The sequence below is a fragment of the Hordeum vulgare genome, chromosome 6H, assembly GCF_904849725.1.
Source record: "Hordeum vulgare subsp. vulgare chromosome 6H, MorexV3_pseudomolecules_assembly, whole genome shotgun sequence".
NCBI classification, from domain to species: domain Eukaryota; kingdom Viridiplantae; phylum Streptophyta; class Magnoliopsida; order Poales; family Poaceae; genus Hordeum; species Hordeum vulgare.
Window position 1 is genome coordinate 345,862,026 of NC_058523.1, and position 22,563 is coordinate 345,884,588.

General features: G+C 46.8%; 2 protein-coding genes and 1 long non-coding RNA gene across 3 annotated transcripts; all 3 read right to left on the minus strand.

Annotated features, from left to right (window-relative positions):
• Nucleotides 1–6,367: 6,367 nt before the first annotated feature.
• Nucleotides 6,368–11,018, minus strand: LOC123403550. The gene is made up of 3 exons (XR_006611493.1): nucleotides 9,580–11,018; nucleotides 6,929–9,238; nucleotides 6,368–6,409 (listed from the first exon to the last, which is right to left on the minus strand). It is a non-coding gene; the product is annotated as an uncharacterized LOC123403550 (long non-coding RNA).
• A 3,605-nt stretch (nucleotides 11,019–14,623) lies between these two features.
• LOC123401161 lies at nucleotides 14,624–16,704 on the minus strand. The gene is made up of 4 exons (XM_045094891.1): nucleotides 16,260–16,704; nucleotides 15,973–16,155; nucleotides 15,090–15,419; nucleotides 14,624–14,984 (listed from the first exon to the last, which is right to left on the minus strand). The coding sequence occupies exons 1-4, from the start codon at nucleotides 16,401–16,403 to the stop codon at nucleotides 14,799–14,801; spliced, it is 843 nt and encodes a 280-aa protein (XP_044950826.1). The 5' UTR covers nucleotides 16,404–16,704; the 3' UTR covers nucleotides 14,624–14,798.
• A 675-nt stretch (nucleotides 16,705–17,379) lies between these two features.
• On the minus strand, nucleotides 17,380–18,720 carry LOC123403653 (B-box zinc finger protein 25-like). Its single transcript, XM_045097569.1, has 2 exons — nucleotides 17,935–18,720; nucleotides 17,380–17,820 (listed from the first exon to the last, which is right to left on the minus strand). Exons 1-2 carry the CDS (start codon nucleotides 18,457–18,459, stop codon nucleotides 17,563–17,565), a joined length of 783 nt encoding a protein of 260 aa, XP_044953504.1. The 5' UTR covers nucleotides 18,460–18,720; the 3' UTR covers nucleotides 17,380–17,562.
• Nucleotides 18,721–22,563: the final 3,843 nt, after the last annotated feature.

Genomic DNA, 22,563 nt, shown 5'->3' on the forward strand with positions numbered 1-22,563 from the left:
GCAGGTGACCTTTCACTGTGCCACTCAGGGTAGTTGGTCATGATATTGTCTAGGAGTTTTGTAGCGTCTCCTAACGTGATTTCCATGAATGTTCCACCTGAGGCGGAGTCCAAGATATCGTGAGAACCGAAATTCAAGCCAGCGTAAAGGATTTGTATAATCATCCACAAACTCAAGCCATGAGCAGGACAATTTCTAATCATAAGCTTCATCCTCTCCCAAGATTGTGCAACGTGTTCATGATCAAGTTGCTTGAAATTCATGATATTGTTACGTAAGGAGATGATCTTAGCCGGCGGAAAATACTTGGATATGTAAGCATCTTTGCACTTATCCCAAGAATCGATACTATTTTTAGGCAAAGAAGAAAACCAAGTTCTTGCGCGATCTCGCAACGAGAAAGGAAAAAGTTTCAACTTAATCACGTCATTATCCACATCCATTTTATTTTTCATATCACAAAGCTCAATGAAGGTATTGAGATGGGATGCGGCATCTTCACTAGGAAGGCCAAAGAATTGCTCTTTCATAACAAGATTCAGCAAAGCTGTGTTGATTTCATACGATTCCGCACTAGTGGCGGGAGCAATCGGAATACTAATAAAATCATTATCATTGGTACTCGAGAAGTCGCAAAGTTTGGTGTTTTCAGCCATGATGACTTAAAAAAATAAACAAGCACACAAGCAAGAAAGAAAACTAGCAAAGGGAAACAGCAAAGGCAAAAGAAAACGGCAAACGAAAAAGGCAAACGAAAACGGCAAATGTGAAGTGGGGGAGAGGAAAACGAGAGGCAACTAGCAAAAATGTAAATGCACGAGATGAGTTTGTGAGACCTACTTGGATAGATCTCTCCTTCCCCGGCAACGGCGCAAGAAATACTTCTGCTACTGCAACAAAAGACCTTCCAACGGCGCCAGAAATAGGTGTGTCGATGGCACCAGGAATCCTTGTGCTATGGCTACGCCTTAAGGGACTTCCTAAGCAAATATGCCAAGGATTTCCCCCGTGGACTTGGAGCCTTGCGTTGGTGTTCCCTCGAAGCGGAAAGGGTGACGTAGCACGGCGGTGGTAAGTATTTCCCTCAGTTTGAGAACCAAGGTATCGATCCAGTGAAGGTGTATCACAAGAGCCTGCACAAACACAAAAAGCTTGCTCCCAACGCTATGAAGGGGTTGTCAATCCCTTATAGGTTGTTCGCCAAGTGAGAACTGAAAGCAACAAAGTAACAAAGCAAAGTAAAAAACGAAAGTGGAAACGATAGATGTGAATAGACCCGGGGGCCGTAGTGTTTACTAGTGGTTTCCCTCATGAAAGCAAGTAGACGGTGGGTGAACAAATTACTGTCGAGCAATTGATAGAACCGCGCAAAGTCGTGACGATATCTATGGAAATGATTATGTCTATAGGCATCACGTCCAAAACAAGTAGACCGATACTTTCTGCATCTACTACTATTACTCCACACGTCGGCCGCTATCCAGCATGCATCTAGTGTATTAAGTCCAAAAGAACAGAGTAACGCCTTAACCAAGATGACATGATGTGGATGGACAATATCATATCTACGACAGAGCCCACCTTGTTACCCTTGATGGCAACTACACAATGTGTGCCTTGCTGCCCCTACTGTCACTTGGAAAGGTCACCAAACGGTAAGAACCCAAAACCAAGCACTTCTCCCATTGCAAGAATCATAGATCAAGTTGGCCAAACAAAACAAAGACTCGGAGAGACTTACAAGGATATCAAATCATGCATAAAATAAATCAGCAAAGACTCAAATATATATCATAGATAATCTGATCACAAATCCACAATTCATCGGATCTCGACAAACACACTGCCAAAGAAGATTACATCGGATAGATCTCCATGAAGATCATGGAGAACTTTGTATTGAAGATCCAAGAGAGAGAAGAAGCCATCTAGCTACTAACTACGGACCCGTAGATCTGAAGTCAACTACTCACGAGTCATTGGAGGGGCGATGATGATGATGAAGAAGCCCTCCAACTCCAAAGTCCCCTCCGGCAGGGCGCCGGAAGGGTCTCCAGATGAGGTCTCGCGGAAACGGAAGCTTGCGGCGGCGGAAAAGTATTTTCGTGGCTCCCTTGATTTTTTCTGATTTTTAGGGAATATATAGGCGCAAGATCTAGGTCAGGGGGCCGCGAGGGAGGCCACAAGCCTGCCCACCACCGCCCCCTGGTGGCGGAGTGGGGGCTTGTGGGCTCCCTGTAGCCCTCCTGGCTTGGCCCACAGGCCCCGTGATGTTCTTTCGTTCGGGAAAAAACTTTTCGGGGATTTTATTCCGTTTGGACTCCGTTCCAAAATCAGATCTGAAAAGAGCCAAAAACAGAGAAAAAAAGGAATTGTCACTTGGCGCTGAATTAATAAGTTAGTCCCAAAAAAGATATAAAAGGTACATAAAATATCCAAAGATGACAAGATAACAGCGTGAAACCATCAAAAATTATATATACGTTTGAGACGTATCAGGACAATGCTACTATCTTTTTCCATACTTGTGCTTCAAAGTAGCACCATGTTCTTCATAGAGAGTCTCCTATTTTGTCACTTTCATAAACTAGTGGTACACATCTTTTGCACAACAACTTAGTTTTCTTTTTGAGGTTTCATACACTTAGATCTCTAGTGCATTTATTGCATGGCGATCCCTACTCACTCACATTAATATCTATTGGTGGGCATCTCCATAGCCCATTGATATGCCTAGTTGATGTGAGACTATCTTCTTCCTTTCTTTTTGCAAACTCCACCACATTCTGTTCCACCTATAGTGCTATATCCACGGCTCAAGCTCATGTATTGCGTGAGAGTTAAAAGGTTTGAGAACATAAAAAGTGTGAAACAATTGCTTGATTTCCACTGGGGTTGTGCATGATTTAGATACTTTGTGTGGTGAAGATGGAGCATAGCCAGACCATATGATTTTGTAGGGATAACTTTATAAGACCATGCTATTTCGAAAGGAAGCAATTACCTTATTAGTATGCTTGAAATATTATTGTTTTTATGTCAATATAGAATTTTCTTTTGAGTCTTATGGATCTGAATATTCATGCCACATTAGAGAATATTACATGGATAAATATATTAGGTAGCATTCCACATCAAAAATTATGTTTTTATCATTTACCTACTCGAGGACGAGCTTGAATTAAGCTTGGGGATGCTGATACGTCTCCAACGTATCTATAATTTTTTATTGTTCCATGCTATTATATTATATGTTTTGGATGTTTTATATGCATTTATATGTTGTTTTATATTATTTTTGGGACTAACCTGTTCATCTAGAGTCTAGTGCTAGTTTCTGTTTTTTCCACGTTTTTGAATATTGCACATAAGGAATATTAAATGGAGTCCAAATGGAATAAAATCTCCAAAAAGATTTTTTTCTCGACAAGAAGACATGCAACACACTTGGAGTAGGGGGCAAGGAAGTTGTCGGGAGGCGACAAGCCTGCAGGGCGCACCCTCGGGGTCGTCGCGCCCCCGTGGCTTGTGGCACCCCTGCAGGTCTCCTAACCCTAATTCTTGGCTTATAAATTCCCAAATATTCTAGAAACACCAAAAAGAGCCACGAGAATACTTCTACGCCGTCGAGAGCCTCTGTTCCCGAGAGATCCAATCTAGGAGCCTTTTCCGATAATCTTCCGAAGAGGGAATTGATCACGGAGGGCATCTACATCAACTCCATTGCCCCTCCGATGATGTGTGAGTAGTTCACCACAGACCTACGGGTCCATATATAGTATCTAGATGGCTTCTTCTCTCTCTTTGATCTTCAATACCATGTTCTTCATGATCTTCATAGGGATCTATCCGATGTAATACTCTTTTGCGTGTGTTTGTTGAGATCCGATGAATTATGAGTTTATGTTCAGATTATCCATGAATATTATTTGAGCCTCTTCTAAATTCTTATATGCATGATTTCATATCTTTGCAAGTCTCTTCGAATTATTTGTTTGTTTGGCCAACTAGATTGGTAATTCTTGCAATGGGAGAAGTACTTAGTTTTGGGTTCAATCTTGTGGTGTCCTCGCCTAGTGACAGTAGGGGTAGCGAGGCATGTATTGTATTGTTGCCATCAAGGGTAAAAAGATGGGGTTTTCATCATATTGCTTGAGTTTATCCCTCTATGTCATGTCATCTTAGTTAATGCGTTATTCTGTTCTTCATGAACATAATACTCTAGATGCAGGCAGGAGTCGGTCGATGTGTGGAGTAATAGTAGTAGATGCAGAGTCGTTTCGGTCTACTTGATATACACGTGATGCCTATATGCATAATCATTGAGTTGGATATCCTCATAATTATTTGCTTTTCTAACAATTGCTCAACAGTAATTTCTTCACCCACCGTATTATTTTCCTTTATGAGAGAAACCTCTAGTGAAACCTATGGCCCCCAGGTCTATTTTCTATATCATATTTTCAGATCTATAAACCAAAAATACCAAAAATACTTTGCTGTAATTTATTTACTTTACTTTTACTTTCAGATCTATCAATATTTTATTTCTATCTCTATCAGATCTCATCCTTGCAAATAACTCTGAAGGCATTGACAACCCCTTTATAACGTGGGGTGCAAGTGTTTGATTATTTGTGTAGGTACTACTATTGGAGTCTCGCTTGTTCCTCCTACTGGATTGATATCTTGGTTCTCAAAAAACTGAGGGAAATACTTATCTACTTTGCTGCATCACCCATTCCTCTTCAAGGGGAAACCAACGCAAGCTAAAGAGGTAGCACTAGCCTAGGGTAAGTCCCACGCGAGGTGCTGGGGACTCAACTTCCTCCTTCATGGGTTCTAGGCGAACGATGCGAGGCGGCTAAGCACGCATTGGGCTAGCAGGCAGGAAAGCTCTAACGGGGGTAGGAGCAATAACTTGATTGAACTCCTCAAGTGTATGCAGCTGATGGCGAACTGGCTGGCTAACGGGGAATGACAAGCTGAGGAGTGATGACCCACAAGTATAGGGGGTCAATCGTAGTCCTTTCGATAAGTAAGAGTGTCGAACCCAACGAGGAGCAGAAGGATCTGACAAGTGGTTTTCAGCAAGGTAAAATTTGCACGCACTGAAATTGTCGGTAACAAGTGATTGTGTGGTGAGATGAATCATAGCAAGCAACAAGTAACAAAAATAGCAACGGTGCAGCAAAGTGGCACAATCCCTTTTGTAGCATGGGACAAGCCTGGACAAAATCTTATAGGAGGAAAAACGCTCCCGAGGACACACGGGAATTTCTGTCATGCTAGTTTCATCATGTTCATATGATTCGCGTTCGTTACTTTGATAGTTTGATATGTGGGTGGACCGGCGCTTGGGTACTGCCCTTACTTGGACAAGCATCCCACTTATGATTAACCCCTCTCGCAAGCATCCGCAACTACGAAACAAGAATTAAGACAAAGTCTAACCATAGCAATAAACTAGTGGATCCAAATCAGCCCCTTACGAAGCAACGCATAAACTAGGGTTTAAGCTTCTATCACTCTAGCAACCCATCATCTACTTACTACTTCCCAATGCCTTCCTCTAGGCCAAATAACGGTGAAGTGTTATGTAGTCGACATTCACATAACACAACTAGAGGAAAAACAACATACAACACATCAAAATATCAAACGAATACCAAATTCACGTGACTACTATTAGCATGACTTATCCCATGTCCTCATGAACAAAAGTAACTACTCACAAAGCATAATCATATTCATGACCAGAGAGGTAATGAGTAGCATCAAGGATCTGAACATAAACTCTTCCACCAAGTAATCCAACGAGCATCAACTACAAAGAGTAATTAACACCACTAGCAACCTTACAAGTACCAATCGGAGTCGCGAGACGGAGACTGGTTACAAGTGATGAACTAGGGTTTGGAGATGAGATGGTGCTGACGAAGATGTTGATGGTGACGAGTCCCCTCCGGTGAGAGGAGTGTTGGTGATGACGATGGCGACGATTTCCCCCTTCGGATGGGAAGTTTCCCCGGCAGGATCGTCCTGCCAGAGCTCTAGATTGGTTCTGCTCAAGTTCCGCCTCGTGGCGGCGGCGAATCCACGAAAAAGCTCCTCCTTGATTTTTTTCCTCGACGAAACCCTTCACATAGCAAAAGAGGGGGGCCAGTGGGCCAGCAGGCTGCCCACAAGCCCTCATGGCGTGGCTTAGGGGGGTGGCCACGCCGTGCAGGCTTGTGGCCACTTGCACGCGCCCCTCTGGCACTTCTTCGGCTCAGTATTTTTTATAAATCCGGAAAAAAATCATTGTTGATTTTTACGGCGTTTGGAGTTGCGCAGAATAGGTATCTCAACTTTGCTCCACTTTCAAGCCAGAATTCCAGTTGCCGGCATTCTCCCTCTTCATGTAAACCTTGCAAAATAAGAAAGAAAAGGCATAAGTATTGTACCGTGAAGTGAAATAACAGCCCAAAAAGCGATAAATATCAACATGAAAACATGATGCAAAATGGACGTATCAAGGAGGAAGGGCATGACTGGGGCGGTGCGGACGGGGAATCTCGATCCTGTTAGGGGGACGTGTGTGAGCCTCCATACGAGAAGCCACCAAGTCATCCACTAAGTCTTCGAAGGCTGACTCCAGGACCACGAGTTACTATACCACCATCCCAATGGCCTCATCATCCTCTCCTCTAGGGAAGGCAAAGGCATAGTAACTGGTGTACGGAACGTGGCACGAGTGGTAGTGATAAGGGCGAGTCTTCATCATTGTAAGGGTGTCCCAAAGACGGGAAATCGCCTCCCTAGCAGCCATCTACATAGCCTGTCTCTCCGTAGGCATGGCTCTCCCGACGAATCAAAGACGGTGGGTCTCAACTCGCCCACCAATAAAATGCATCGAGGCCTCATGCATAGTCAGAACATCGCTGACCTTGTGGTGGTAGAACAAGTACTCGGTGCGAGTCGTTGGTCCAATCGCAATCCTCACAATGACTAAGAGGAGTTGTGAAAATCCCGCCGGCTCGTTGGCGAAGACCTGTGATGGACAACCGTTGCCAGCCATCTGCACAATAGAAAAAATTTCTAGAAAGTCATAACATGAATATATGTTGACTAACAGAAAAATCTCTATAGTATGTAGAACACTAAATTAAAAACAGCTAATGTGGTTAGTGATCGCACATAGTGGTTTCTTGCAGTTAGCCTGGCTCTGATACCAAGGTTATTAGGACTGGTTTCCAAATAAATAAACTTATTCGAAATCAATCATGAATGTCACAAATGTAGAAAATAATTCACACTAATAGACCAATCTTGATACAGAAACCAGTAGTACTTAATATTAAACATGGTAGAGCGGAGCTCGCTCTACAGTTTATTACAACACGCCCATACTATCATAAGGACGGATATATTACAGTGGTCATGGGATAACTCTACTGTTTGCATAAAGGTGAGCATTTCACATCAGAGTGAGGTGACATGGCATAAGTACTACTACGCGCCAAGCGTGAGAGTGAGGCTTGACGATTTATTCATGGTGGCAAAAGCGGTGAAATGATAAAACGACGAACTCCATGATCGCACAACTGACTGGGACTCCTCTAGGCGTCGGACTCGCTATCGTACTCTTCATCCATGAGGTCTCCTTCATCCATACCTCACCACATCAACAAGCCAGTGAGTACTTCGAAAAGTACTCGCAAACAGTTTGCACAAAAGATAAGGTGAATGCAACAATTTCATATGCGTGGTTAATTATCACAGTTATCATGATAAAAAAAATTAATAACGTTTTAGTTAGAATAGATAAGTCGGGCGATAGTCCTTCTGAAATATCCAAACGAGAATAAAATGCATCGATCGGGTGTCTGAAGCGGCACCTCAAAAGGTTAACAAGCAAAATAAAAACCATCTTCGGGCGTCAAAGCGACACCACATACAAGGCATAATAAGAACAAGGCACAGTTGGGCATCTTAGCGACACCACAAAAAGGGCATAATAAATAACATGTCATAGTTGGGCATCTTAGCGACGCCACACAAAGGGCATAATAAGTAACAAGCCACAGTCGGGCCTATTAGCGACGCCAGAAAGGGAAAAATATATAACAAGTCACAGTTGGGCATCTTAGCGACGCCACGGAAAGGGGAAAATAAATAGCAAGCCATAGTCGGGCATCTTAGCGATGCCACAGAAAGGGTAAAATAAATAACAAGCCAGAGTCGGACATCTTAGCGACGCCACAGAAAGGACAAAATAAATAACAAGCCATAGTCGGGCATCTTAGCGATGCCAAAGAAAGGGCATAATAAATAACAAAGGATTATCCGGGTGGTACAACCAACCTTCAGGATATTCCAAATAACCAAGTTTTTATCAAGTCAATTCCCACATCACTGTGAGATGTCAATAATCAACATTTTATAAACCAATACTTGTGCTCCATGGACCAACACTAAGACCGACACTTGACATGTCAACGAGCCGTCCTTGACCATGCACATGGCTATTCGAATAGTTTTGACTCTACACAGGATGTGCTCTTTACCCACAGCAAACGGGTTCCAATGGTCACTAGGACTAATCCTGCGTACGTTATTTTAGAAGCAAACACTCAGAACCAGCACACACCCATTTTCCCCCGCAAAGACCGTCCTCACCCGAGCTACGCTACCAGGGAAAACCCATAAGACGGGGAGGCCAACATCCTCTACTAGCATGGGTCAAATTTCTACCACGCGCTCCAAGGGAGTGCCCTCCCTCTCGGTCCCATACCGGAAACACCCATGCACCCTAACCAGATGACTGGCTTTACTCCACGGCCATGGAGACCTTCATCCCGACCCCTCTACTTCGTGTGCGACTAATAATAGGTTCACGACCTACTATATTGTATTCCCTTTTGGAAAGAACTGTGGCAGCACGAAATAAAAGGTGACGCACAACAAGACTCGATCTAGGTCGACATCCATCACAGTCATGCATCCGGCATGCTTAGGCCACAACCTATCACGTCCCACGTGACTAGGCTGTCCACGACCTCTCATCACCACATCGGTCATCATTGTCACATATATGGTCATATCATGTAATATGTAATGTGTTTGTTAATGCAGCAGTTGATCAAACAAATTTCATCAGCAAACATCACATCAAGTGTTCAAACATGCTTGCCTCGTTTGTCAAAGTCGGGATCGAGCTCGGTGAAGTGGACGTCGGCGCTTTCCCCATCGGTATCTACATTATACACATCGGTTCTAATATAATTACCATAGTCCAAATATTGTCTCAAATATTTTTGAATAAATATGAAAATAAACTAGACAGCAAGAGAAATATTTTGCAAAAAGAATCACTCGAAAAGCCCCTGCAGTATAAAAGATATGATGAAAACAAGTCCAGGGACTATTCTATAATGAAATAGAAATTTCCCAGGGGGCAAACTGGAAAGAAGCAAAGAGCCCTTTTGAAAATACGCAAGCACGAAGAGAAAATGTACTCCGGAGGAGTATGCTTCTAGAAAATGCTTCAATAAAAAAATCCTGACAGTGGGCCTCCACTGTCAGGTTTGATCTCACCTCGCCGGTGGTAGAGGCTCGTGGTGTTGCCGGTGGCGCCCTGCGATGGATTAGAGGGGCAAGAGCGTGCGGGTGCACTCACCAGGAGGTTCCGCATCTGATGGACATGGAGTCACACGTCGGCGGACACCACGTCAACGGCATCTCCAAACTCCGGCGACGACGCTTTTCGGGTGCAGGTGGATCTCATCAGAGCGCGGGTCACCGAATCGACGCGCAGGTCGGATGAGCTAGTGCTCTAGGCGCTGGCTGGCAAATAATGGGTTGCGGGGATGCTCTTACTGGCTCAAATTTAGCCGGGACTCATAGCCCAATTAGGCGGCCGGAGGCGGGGAAGACGACCTTCCCTCCCTTCGAGAGGCTGGGGCGAGGCTCTGGAGTGGAGGAGGGTGAGTGGTGGCGCTAGCAAGGGCTCGGTGTGTCTATTTATAGGTGGACTCGAGGGGAGCCGCGGGGGACCAACTCCGTCGACAAATTGCGGCAAGACAAAGGGATTAGCAGGTGCTCACAGGGCCGGGTTAGCTGCTATGGTGTGCGAGTGATCCATTTTGCTCTTGAACACGAGATAATGCCGGCAAGGACATGCTATCAATGGGGCGTCTCGTCACGGACGCGTCGGCGGCAGAAGACGCGCTCTGCGCTATCCAGAGTGTGATGATGGGCATCGCGGCGCGCATGGGTAGGGGACGAGCACGCGGAGCTTGCATGACGCTTGGGCGGTGCCGGGCGGCGTTGCTTTGCAGCAATGTTTGTTGACGGTCGCGGCAGCCGTTGCTGGCGCTGTTGCCAGAGGTGGCGAGCTTGGACCAACTCACCACTGACGCGTGCAACTGGTCAAAGGACCGTGCGACGCGATGGATAGGCTCGAGGCATAGTGCGCAAGCAGCGAGGGCTTGCCACTCATGAGATTGAAGATGAGATCCCCCTCCCTCGAACAGTGCACACAACCTGTTCGACAGAAAGAAAACTGCACAAGGAAAATGATTTAGGAGCTGGAAATTTATGGGTTGGCCTCTCATTGATCCGAGAGGCTGCTTGTAAACTTTCAGAATTTTTGGAAAAGGTAAGTTAGGTTTTTAACAAAAATAGCCAAATTTGGTCAAACTTTGATCAAACCTAATTTGAACATTTTAAACTAGAGACCAGAATGTTTTTGGTGAAATGAGTTGAGGGTACCTAGGGCTGTAATGGATAGGAATCTCACGGTTAGTAACCAAAGGGGACTAATAGTTTCTTTGCAAATTTCTAAGGGCCAAAACTAATTACAGAAATTGCCTTTGGTTAAAATAAAATATGAAATATAGTTAAATTGTCCCCAAACCTTTAGAGACTATTTTTAAAAGTTGTCTTGAAGCTAATAGAGGGTCATGGGCAAGAAATCAGAGAGGGGAGAAGAGAAAAACACATTTGGTAAACTAGTTACCAAAATTTGGGGCACTCGCCACATAGAAGATTTTTAAAAAAGAAATATCTAAAAGAGCTTCTCCAAGAAAAACTTTTGTGAGGAAGAATCTCAATAAGACTCTTCCCTAAACCAGAGTAGTGGTCAAAAGAACCATCAAAGGATTTTGCTCAAGAAAGGATTTTCAAAAATATCCAAAGATGCTTTTGTAAATTTTTTTGGAAATCCACTTAAAGATAATTAAAACTCAGAAAAATACAAATTGAAATTTGAGGGTGTTACACGTGGCATGAAGCAGCATGGCCCAAACGGCTCCATTATCATCCATTTTGCCACGTCAAAATAGATGACATTAGTGGAAATCTTTTTGGTTTTTGGCTTAAAAATGTGGTATCTCCTAATTAAAAATCCGTTTTCACCATTAAATTTGTCTCGTCGAGATCTTTAAAACTAGATCCCACATTGATATGTTTCGATGAAACAAAAATTTAACCAAAAGTTGCAATGATGTTTAGACAGTAGTTGGCATAGTGTTTACACTAAAATTGCCATCACATGTTCTATCTATTTTATTTTTTTTAGATTTAAAGCTACCTTTATATTTTTAACTACTTTTTACGGCGATTTTATTAATTGATCATGGCAATTTTTAGTAATTAACCACGGCAAATTTAACGCATGGATCATGACAATTTTTAGTAATCCATCATAACTATATCAAATTTTACTTCTAAACGCAGAAAAAAATAGCTGAAACATATCATAGCAACTTTAGTATAAACACCATGGCAATTCATGTACATGGCAACTTTCAAACTAAAAAAAAGTCGTCAAAACATATTCATATGAGATTTAGTTTTGAAGATCTCGTCGCGATGGATTTAATGGTGAAAATGGATCTTTAAATAAAATTTTCATTTAAAAAATAAAACATTTTGAAAACTAAAAATCCAGAAAGATTTCTACATGCATGCATGCGGTGACGTAATTGTAATTGTTAGAGCAACTCCAACGGGGCGACCCATTTCGTTCGTCACCGTCCCTTTGGGTCGGCGCGGACAAAAAAGATGGCCCAACGCGTCGACCCATTGCCAAAACGCGTCCGCGTTGACCCTTTCCGACCCAAATTTGGGACTGAAATGCGTCGGCGCGGACGCGAAGCGGACGCGCGCGCCCCCTCGGTGTCCGCCCCAACCACCGCGGTCAACCTAATTTATGACGGTCGCCATCCTCGGGCCCACGCGTCGGCGACCGCGGCCGGCGACCGCGGCCGGCCTTTTTTATTCCGAGCGTGCGGTGGGTTCCGCCACCCAATCCAGAACCCGTCCCGTCCCCACCTCGCCACCTCCCCGGCGACCGAAACCCTAGCCCACCATGGTTGACGGCTTCCCAAACAAGGGAAAGGCCCCGCTCTTCCCCCGCGCCACCTCCCCGTCGTCTTCTTCCGGCCTTGCCAGCGCGTGAGCGTCCCGGTGCACCAAACGCGGTGGCACTGGGAGCACCGCGTCGCACTCCCTTACCCCGACGTCACACTGCCGCACGGCTGGCACCTGTATCCGGAGAGGATTCCGGTGTCGGCCGTGCCGTGGTCGACGCGGATGCATCTAGAGGAGGTGACGAAGCGGCGACGTCTACTGACGGCGGAGCAGCGACGAGACCCCACATACGCGACCGACTCCCCTAACTCGGAGGTGTGGTTCGCGGTGGAGCACGAGCAGCAGCGCCGCCGTGGCGTGCGCCAAGTGCATCCAGGAGGTCCTCCTCCGTCGCTGCCTGTCGTCAGCGATGAAGACCAGGAGGGTGAGACCGCCTAACAGGCGGCGCTCACTGGCGTCCTCCGCGACAGCGAGGAAGAAGCTTGTCACGCCGCCAAAGAGGAGGAGGAGGCGTACCAGCAGCAGCTCGCGGAGGCCATGGCGCTGTCGGCCGCCGCCGGCTGCGTAGTGCCACCTCCGCCGGAGCCCGAGCCCGCGCTGCCACGGCAAGTCTACCAGTAGACCGGCATCGTCCAGGAGTTCGTCAGCGCACCGCCCATCTGAATGGGCGCGACACCGGAGCAGGAGCAGGCCTACCTCGAGCACTGAAGGTCGGTGCACCTGCAGGCGGAGCGCGCCAAAGGCCTGCAGCTCATGGAGCTGGAGAAGGAGGGGGAGGAGGAGGAACGACGGGAGGCGGAGGAGGAGGAGCGTGCTCGCGCTGCCACCGCCACCACCACATCCCGCATTGACGGGGTAGACGACGGAGGCGCGGGCAGCTGCGCTCTAGAACTCGGCGTTCCCTTGAGCCGGCCCTGCGCCAACGCTGGTCAACCTCACCGGCCCCGACGACGACGCCTAGGGCTGCATGAATGCAGTTTTAGTTTTTTTATTCAATGTGATGCGGACGCGACGCGTGGACTATCATCAGCCGTCATGGCCGCTTTTAATGTTTAATGTTTTTTTCCTCATCGGCAAAAAATGGATCCGACCAGCGTTGGACGCACGAGTCGACCCATTTGCGGGAGTGGACGTTCGTGTCCGGCTGACTGACCAAAACGGACAAAACGGATGAAATCGCTGTCCGTTTGGATCGGTCCGTTCGAGTTGCCTTTATACATATGAACGGATGTTACTTTCATCACACGTGTGAATGTTATAATACTCAAAATAAAATGATCACTTTTCTCTGTTTTAGTTTCAGAACTGTACAATTGCGCAGCGCTGTTGTCTCTCATTATCGAAATTGTTTGGTCCAGTCCATCATCTGTCCCCATGCTGGCACTTTATCTTGTTGGTCACCAGTGTTTCATCATCAGCCCATCTTTCTAAATACTAGTAATGGTGCACGTGCAAATGCACGTATCATCAGATGCATCAAATTTATTTATAAAATAAAAAATTCCTTATTCTATTTTCAAGATAGTAATAATCTGTATGAGTTAGGAACTCTACCTGCTCCGGGAGTGGAGTTGTGGAGTGGAGGTTCTCCGTACAGGGCCTAAGTATTTGAAACATAATAAAAACGAAAAATGGAAAAAAAATCTATTTTCGGGTTTAAATTGAGATACCCACATTGAAGGTACAAACACAAAAAATACATGTTGATGTGTTCACTTGTTCTTCCATACAATCTGATGTGTTATGCACTACCATTGATACATACTAATAATGTACTTTTGCAATCTTATTTTTTCTACGGGAAACAGGTTGAAACCTACCCAAGAGGCAACATAACAAGATTTAAAAAGTAGAAAGGAAATTTGGAGGATGTCAATAAGTCAGCTCGGCTGTACAGCAGCAAAGGCTAAGTGCCAAACACCTCCAACGGGAGGTTAACACTTTAAATAACTTCAGAAACTAACTCTTACGGACTCATATCTTTGGCCTAAAAGAAATCTCCACTTATTTCTTTCCAAATCTGCCACACTGCTTCATAAGATGCAAGAGAGATCTGCTTGTCAGACTTATCTCGATCTAATGAGTTCTTGCTCAATACGTATAAATCTTGCAACTATGTCAGCAATTATAGGTAGATGTTTTTCCCTGACTATAGGAACATCATCCAATGAATAGAAGGCAAAACTTTGTTATTCAATAAGTTACATTGTAGGGACCATGTGTGAACTATAGAACAAATAAAAACTCGAGTGAACAAAAAAGAAACTAATCTCAAGGAATTTCTCTTAAGCAAAGAATTCAAGATAGACATAGGGAATGATACCGAGGCAACGGAAATGTCTTTAGGTAATAGATTAATTGCTTGATATGTAATAACACACCTCCAGGTCAGTGAAACATCACTAATCACATCAGCGTTAAACAAGAACAAGGAGACTTAATTAGGGCTTATATGAGATACGAGACTGAACCTTGGTGATCAGCTCCGCCTTAGAGTCTTCCCACTCCTTCAAGTAGCCTCTAATTCGCTCGTTCCGGACAATAGCACCTGATACAGGCTCGCCGGTCAGAGGACAGACAAGTCCTTTCTTCTCAAACCAATCCTTGAGGAACTGTTGGTCAAACGTCTAAAACAAATTCAAACATACCCATCGTTAGTTCACTATACTTAAAATCAAGAGTTGTATATATTGTATGCAGCTAAAAAATTTAGTGAGCACTAAGATAATTACCTTCCCCGTGGCAATTGTCACCGGGTCAATCATAACTTGGCCACACAGTGGACAGGTAAGATATTCTGGAATATCAGAATCCCTGGTACGCTGCTCTGCAAGCTTCCTATCCCTCAGGTTATCCATTGCAAGCATGAATAGGGGAGTAGGCCTGCGCCCGCCCGCTTGCTGACTATCACGCAGCCCTCTGAAATGATTACGTGCGGCAAACTTCTCTTGCTGACGCAACCCTCGCAATTTTCTCACAACTCTTACATCACTCCATTCTCTTTTTGGGGTCAAATGAGAACCATCTCCGCAGAATTCAAAGTATAAAGGGCACGGAGTTCCCTACATGGGTTTTGATCAAACAGATACGATTCCTTAGTAAGTTGGATTACAAGTTTATAAGCTACCAACTTCTCTTAAGCAAAGAATTCAAGATAGACATAGGGAATGATACTAAATGAAAACAAAACACCAGATAATGCAAGTTTGAGTCACTGAGATTGATGAAATTTGAACCCAATAAATTCAATTCCAGAATACAAATAAATTGTAGGATCTTATTAACAGAGGTCAATAGATGGTTTGTCTTTTAAGGATAGTAGATGAAAAGGGTGCCTCTGTTAACACATTAGATCATACTACCAGCCCTGTAGACCTAAACATAATTCCAGTGTGCACTATTTGTAAGTTGTAAGGTGAGGCAATAACCCATTCAGATAACTGGTTCACGTGAAATCACCATAGGTATAAATTAACAATTTGCAGGTATTACTAATGTGAACAAATATCATTTATGGCACAGAATCATATATAGGAATTGCCATGTTATTAATAACAAAAAATCAGTAACACAGCAAAAAGAAGCAGATATAGGGTGCTGCAGTTTATAGCTCACCAAAGGTCCAGCAACCTCCTCCATCTTCTCTTTGTCATATAGCTGCTCCACCAAAGCAAGAGCAAACTCGATTGCTGTTCCTGGACCCTGGCTGGTCACCACATTTCTATCCACCACCACCCTGGAGTTCACAAGGATCACTTCAGAAGTGAACTTCTCCATGAATGACGGGTAGCAAGTCGCCTGAGGTAACAAAGCACGACAGCAATTTGTGAATACAATTCATCTTTCCACCAAGACCACCCTACGACAGTCAATTGATCATAAAACGCTCACGAATTATTCACCTTTAAACCTTTGAGCATGCCCCAATGGGCCAACGTCACCGCGGGCACAGCGCAAATGGCGCCATAGAGTTCCCCCTTCTCTGCATACATCTTGACCATCTTCTCGAGCACTTTACAGTCTCTGAGATTAGTTGATCCCGGCATCCCGCCCTACACCGAATTAAGCAGCAATACCAAATGATCAGGCCATGTGTGTCAACATCTTTGAGGTTGCAGCGAGCGCGAACGCCAATGGAACAGTTAGGCAGGCATAGTAGGCGGTTGTTGATTGATTCAGGGAAAAGAAAAAGGCTGATTTGGTCGAAGCCTTGATTGTGGTCGGAGAGGGGAGTGGTGGACGCCCCGGCAGTGCGATGAGGTCGAAGGCCTCGCCTTCGAGGTCGGCGACGCGGGCGTCGGCGACGAGCTTGACCCCGTAGGCGGCCTACACGAGGAGGCCCTCGTCCCCGGCCGGCGCCCGCGGGTGCGCGAGGCGAGCGGGGGCGGGGCCGAACGGGCGGCGGCGCCGTGTGCGCGAGGCGAGCGAGGGCGGGGCCGAGCGGGCGGCGGCACGGGGTGCGCGAGGCGAGCGGGGCCGAACGGGCGGCGGCGCCGTGTGCGCGAGGCGAGCGAGGGCGGGGCCGAGCGGGCGGCGGCACGGGGTGCGCGAGGCGAGCGGGGCCGAACGGGCGGCGGCGCCGTGTGCGCGAGGCGGGCGGGGGCGGGGCCGAGCGGGCGGCGGCGCCGGGTGCGCGAGGCGAGCGGGGGCGGGGCAGAGCGGGCGGCAGCGCCGGGTGCGCGAGGCGAGCGGGGGCGGGGCAGAGCGGGCGGTTCCAGAACATGGACGTGGGGGTGGGTTTCGTGAGCGATCGAATTAGAGTGATCGGTTTCGTTAACGAAAGATTAGTTTCGTTAATGACGTTTTTAACCCTTGATAATATATCCGACGGTCCTGGATCTGCCCTCTCGTGCTTTTAATCTCGTGCTTTTAATAGTACAGATAAATTTTTATAAAAATTTCGTTAACAAGGGAATTTATATTTTTTAAAATATTTTTATATATATTCATCAGTCTTTCTTAAAAAAGACGGAACGGAGGGAGTGGTCAAAAAGTTGAGTGGAGCATCACAAGCGTGTAGTATTTCACAAAGCTCAGATCTTCGGATGATTATTATATGTCACAGTTGAGTTCAGCGATGCTACGTTAAGATGCACAGGGCACAGTTCGACAGAACACTAGCTTTTGTACACAGCTCCTCTCTGTATACAACAACACTGCAAAATCACACGAGGAAGTACCAGAACCTAAACCTAGGAGTATCGCTTAGCCAAGATCAGGTACGATAAAGAAGTCCTCGTCATCGGCGATCTCGACGCGGGCCTTCTTGCTCTGGCGCACGCCGGCGGTGGCGGCGACTCTGCTCTGCCTGTAGTAGGCCGCGTCGTCTGCCGCCTGCGAGGCAAAGAACTCGGGTACCTCCATGGCCGCCCTGCCGCCCTTGGGCGCGTGGTCGTGGAAGAGCTCCATGTCGGCGGTGAACCACTCCAGCTCCTTGAAGCCGAGAGTCGAGTCCTTGTGCAGCTGCAAATTAACACGAGTATAACATGAGAACAAGGTCGAGACGGAGCCCTAAACAAGGCAAGCACAGACAGGAGCACCGAGATCATCGTATCGGCGGTGGGGTTGGATTGTTACCTTGTCGCTGGACTCGTAGTCCGAGAACTGCAGGAGCTCGTCCACGGCCCAGTCCTGCGGCAGGAACTGCGGCGGCGAGGGAACCTGCTGAGCGCTGGCGGCGGGCTGGGCCGGCGGCTGGTGGTCGCAGGCGACCTTTGGCGGGGCGTGGTGGTCGGCGTCGTGGCTTGCGCCGTGGTCCCCGGCGGCGCAGGTGGAGACGGGGCCGAGGCCGACGCGGATGCCGGTGGCGAGGTAGCGCTGGTGGTTCCCGGAGAGCGTGCCTGGGACGTGGATGGGCTCGTCGCAGTCGCGGCAGAAGAGCGCCCTGTCCTCGACGCAGAAGATGAAGGCGGCCTTCTCCTGGCAGATGTCGCAGCGCGGGAGCTTGGCGCCGAGCGCGTCGAGCGGGAGCCTCTGGTGCTTGCTGGCGAGCTTGTTGGCGGCGTGGATCTCCACGTCGCAGCGCGCGCACAGCGCCGCCTCGTCCGCGCAGCACACCACCGTGGCCGCCGCGACCCCGCACGAGTCGCACTGGATCTTCATGCCTCTGCTTTTCTTGCTTTCTCGCTGGCCGGAGAGCGCTTTGCTAGGCTTGAGCCGGAGAAGAGATAAGGGTGCTGCGAGGAAGAAAGGGAGGCGGGATTGGCAATGAGGAGAGGGATCCAGAAGCAGGCGGGCGCGAGTGGTGCATATAAGCGCAGGGCCGTGCACGCAACCGCGACAATGAGAGAGCGCCGCAGCGAGCAAGAGGCAAGAGGGAGGGAGATGAGCTTGTGGTGGAAAGCTGGCCGCGGGAAACTCGTGGACGCGGGCGCTCCTCGGGTGGTTGTACCCCACTGAAAAGCAACAGGGTACGGGCCGCGATTTTGATTTGGTTTGATATTTTGATCCGCTCTCTGCTGACTCGGCACATGCACCGAATACATACATTAAAACCAAGGAGGAACGTGTGGTCGTAGCAGTCTGCTGCCCGCCTAATTCTACTCCTTTGGTTTTTAAATACTATAAAAAGAGCCCTTGCCATAAAAAGAAAATAACACTTACTCTTAACACAATAACCATGGCTCTAGACCTTAATAGGTCTACGTCTTTTAGTTTCAAATGACATCACATTTTAAGGTCCCTTTCTCTCTGATAGGAAAGAAGTGTCCGTGCGTTACAACGGGAAAAAAGGAACAATTCTGTCTATATTCCTAGCTCAATAATGTAAATTAAAAGAATAACTTTTTAAACAAGGCAAAAAAAATTTGAATAATGTATGAAAATGCATGGAATCAACATTAACACAAGCATTTGATTTTATGAAAAAAAAGAGAGAAAAGGTATTTATTTACCTATAGCCAGTAGGGCTGTCAACAAAGCCACAGATGTTACATACAAAGGCATTGTAGTCTTTAAGTTGAAGTATACATAATAAAATGTAATGCATGACATGCTTGATCTAAAAAGGTTATAGTTGTACTGAAGAAACATAGACCGCAGGATGCAAGCAAATTTTGTAGTAATGTACGTTTATTGGGTGAGATTGGGATTACACCACCATTTACTATTAGGTGTAAGATGCTCCTCTTTCTCATTTTTTTCTAACCAAGTAAACCGTTTTGTTAGTGCGATTTGGTCCTCGACAGCAAATGGAGTCTCTTTATGACCTGAAAATATAACCAATAAACAATGAGTGAATAGTATCATCTCTTTATTTCAAAGGGATATAAATTATGGTTCTTTGATTGCTCTACCCATTAATCTGGCAACTTATATTAAGCATATATCACAGATATATATGTATCATGGTTTCCAAAAGCTATTCTCCAAGAGGATACAACAATAAGAAGCCAGGGATGAATCATTATCTTTTAGCATGGACACCAGATGTTCAGTGTTTTGTTATTGCATTGAATAGGAAAGATAAATCATATATTGCATTTGCAACAATATTAATGCCATTTCCACTACACCACAGCTTAGAGTAGTAAAATATCTAGCCGACTCTCTACGGTTGATTTAATTAAGAACCACCCACACATTTTGTTCTACATGCAAATTGAATATTGAAGTGTGCCTAAAATCGAAAGAAAAGAAGTAGCAAGGATGTGACAGCCCGATGCCGACGTTCCAGAAGATTCCCTTTCCTTTTCGTTTTCGTCGTGTGTCTATTTTTCATTTGTCGCATCACCATCGCATCATCAGCATTGCATCGGCATCTCCGTTGCCGCCAGTTTTCAAACTTGCATCCGTTGTTAGTTGCCGATTAACGTCGTTGTTCGTTCCGAGCCTGACCGCACACGCACGCGCCCGCGGCACCGTCGTAACTCTGTTTTCAAAGCGTGTATAAATCTTTCTCCGATTGAGCTGGAATTTGACGTGCGGTGTTATTTTAATATAGGTAGGCCGCCTTCAAGTTTCGTCGCAATCGGAGACCGTCTGGTACCCGAACGGTCGCCCATAGCAGCACCGTATTCGGTCTACCGTCGGACGTCTGTCGGTGTTTAAAAATTCGTTGCCGCGTCGCCCGTTCTCCCTCTCGTCTCCGGGTACCCCCTCTACACGGCCTAAGCCTAGCCACCTACTCTAGGACGTTTCCGGTGCATCCGATCGCAATCGGAGGGTCCGAAAATGCCTGAAACTCTAACCATAACCCCTCTGTCTATAAATAGACAGCCAATCACTTCTTCCCCTCAATTTCCGCGCCCTGCCTAACCCTAGCCGTCACTTGGCGTTCCCTGATCCTCCCAGTCTGCTCCTCCCCCACCTCCAGCCTCAGGCCCGTCAGGACCCAAATCGGGCCCTGGAAAGCCCATCTGGGCCCGCCCCCGAGCTCCCTTGCGTCCCTCCCATGGCAGCCCTTGCCTGCCCGAGAGCCTCCCACAGCCTCCTCGCCCCGTCTCCTCCCGAGCACCTCCACGGCCGTGCGCCACCCTCGCCGGAGGTCCTCGCCGGCCGCCGCCTCCGCGCCGCCAAGCACTGCTGCCTTCCCGTCGCCGGCCGGAGCCCTCTGCTTCCCGTCAGCGCCAGTTTCCCCGCTCGCAGCCGGCAGGCCGCCGGTTTGAGCCGACCCCGCCCGCGCCAGATCTCGCCGCTCGCCGGCCTCCTTCGCCAGATCCAGTCGGATCCCGCCGTCCTCGTGCGCCCCGGCAGCCTGCAGCGCCGCTGCCTCCCTCCTGCGGTTCGTGCGCAATGCACGAGGTCGAAGACCCTCGTTCACCTGGCAGCGCCCTCGCGTAGGCCGCCCGAGCGCGTGCAGGCGAGTTGCCGCGTGGATTTGGCCCAGGCCAGGCGCCGGCCTGCCTCGCCCCGCCGGCCCAGCTCGCAGCCTCGCCAGGACTGCCTCGCCTCCTGGCCCGAGCAGCTTCTCCTCGGCCCACCACCGCATCGCCTCCACAACCCAGTCCAGGCCGGCCCAAACCGAGGTGAGCTGAGATCAATCCCTCGCCCGCGTGCAATTTTCTTATGTAACGCCCTTGCCTCTGTAGCCCATTAGGAAAGGATTTCGGCCCGCTAGTAATTTTTTCTTTTTAAGTTATTTCCGGAATTTAATAAAATTCCAGAAATAGACATATATTAGAGTTCCCGTATCTTTTAATCCGTTAATCGGATCGCGACGTATTAGATATGTTTTTTTTGTAGTTTTTCGCGTAGAATCCGAATATTTAACTTGCTTAACGTTTGGCGATATTTAGCGTGCCGAGTGCATGGATTAACGTGTTGTCCTATAATGTTTGTGTCCCGTATTATTTTTTCGCGCGTGCCCGGACTGCCCGTATACCGTAGATTAAATGTCCACGTTTTAGGAATCATTTTTGCATGTATTTTACAGTTGCCGTCGGTATTTTTGCGCGTAGTGATTTGCCGCTAGTTTATTTTTCGCGTTTAGATAATTATCTCGCATTTACCTGTGGAATTATTTTGGTGTTGCAAACCCCACATATTTTATATGTTTCCGGGGTAGAAAAATCCCATGGATTTTTCTGTGCAATTAGTTTTAGCATTAGAGCAAGTTAGTTCGTGAGATATTTTGCTATGTTGCCCTTTTGATTAATTCGTAGGATTTATCCCGTGCCTCGTTTGAATTAGTTGTCAACTAGAGAGTTGATCTTGGATGTTTTGTTTAGTCCCTGTTATTTTTAGTTGCAATAGAAATGCATGTTTAGGTGTGTTTTGCTTGCTTTCAACTTGCTAGAAATAGTGTTGTTTTGGAGAAGCTGAAATATTTCTAAGTCTGGGATCTGTCATTATTTTGTTGCTGTCTTGTCTCGCTTCTACCTTTTGATCGGTACCTCTTTTGAGGTTGGTCCAATGGAGTAAGTTGTAGCCCTTGTGTTTCTCTAGCATGCTGTGAAGTTTCATGCTGTTTGGAGTCCTGTAGATATAGGTTTTGCTGCTGTCAATATAGCTTCAGATAGAAAACTGCACTTTCATGAGGTGTAATTTTCACTAAGTCTGAAATAGAGTGTGAGATGCCATTTTGTGTCTTCTTTCCCTAGTGATCCATGAGGCCATGCTAGTTGTTTTTAGTTGTTTGTAGTAGTGCTTCTTGCCCTCTTCCGTGCCATGCCTTGCTTGACCATATCGGAGTTGTGTAGCCGTAGTTGTGGGGCGTAGAAGATGCTATGTGGCTGATTTTGGCAGATTGTAGTCATTTCTTGTTTT

Bases quoted from the DNA above. Each gene is read 5' to 3' on its own strand.
- LOC123401161 (XM_045094891.1), bottom strand. From the start codon at position 16,403: ATGCCGGGATCAACTAATCTCAGAGACTGTAAAGTGCTCGAGAAGATG. The intron at 16,156-16,259 runs GTGAATAATTCG...TTGTTACCTCAG, and splicing joins GCATGCTCAAAGGTTTAAAG to GCGACTTGCTACCCGTCATT. The intron at 15,420-15,972 runs GTGAGCTATAAA...AAACCCATGTAG, and splicing joins AGGAGGTTGCTGGACCTTTG to GGAACTCCGTGCCCTTTATA.
- LOC123403653 (XM_045097569.1), bottom strand. From the start codon at position 18,459: ATGAAGATCCAGTGCGACTCGTGCGGGGTCGCGGCGGCCACGGTGGTG. The intron at 17,821-17,934 runs GTAACAATCCAA...GTTAATTTGCAG, and splicing joins ACTACGAGTCCAGCGACAAG to CTGCACAAGGACTCGACTCT.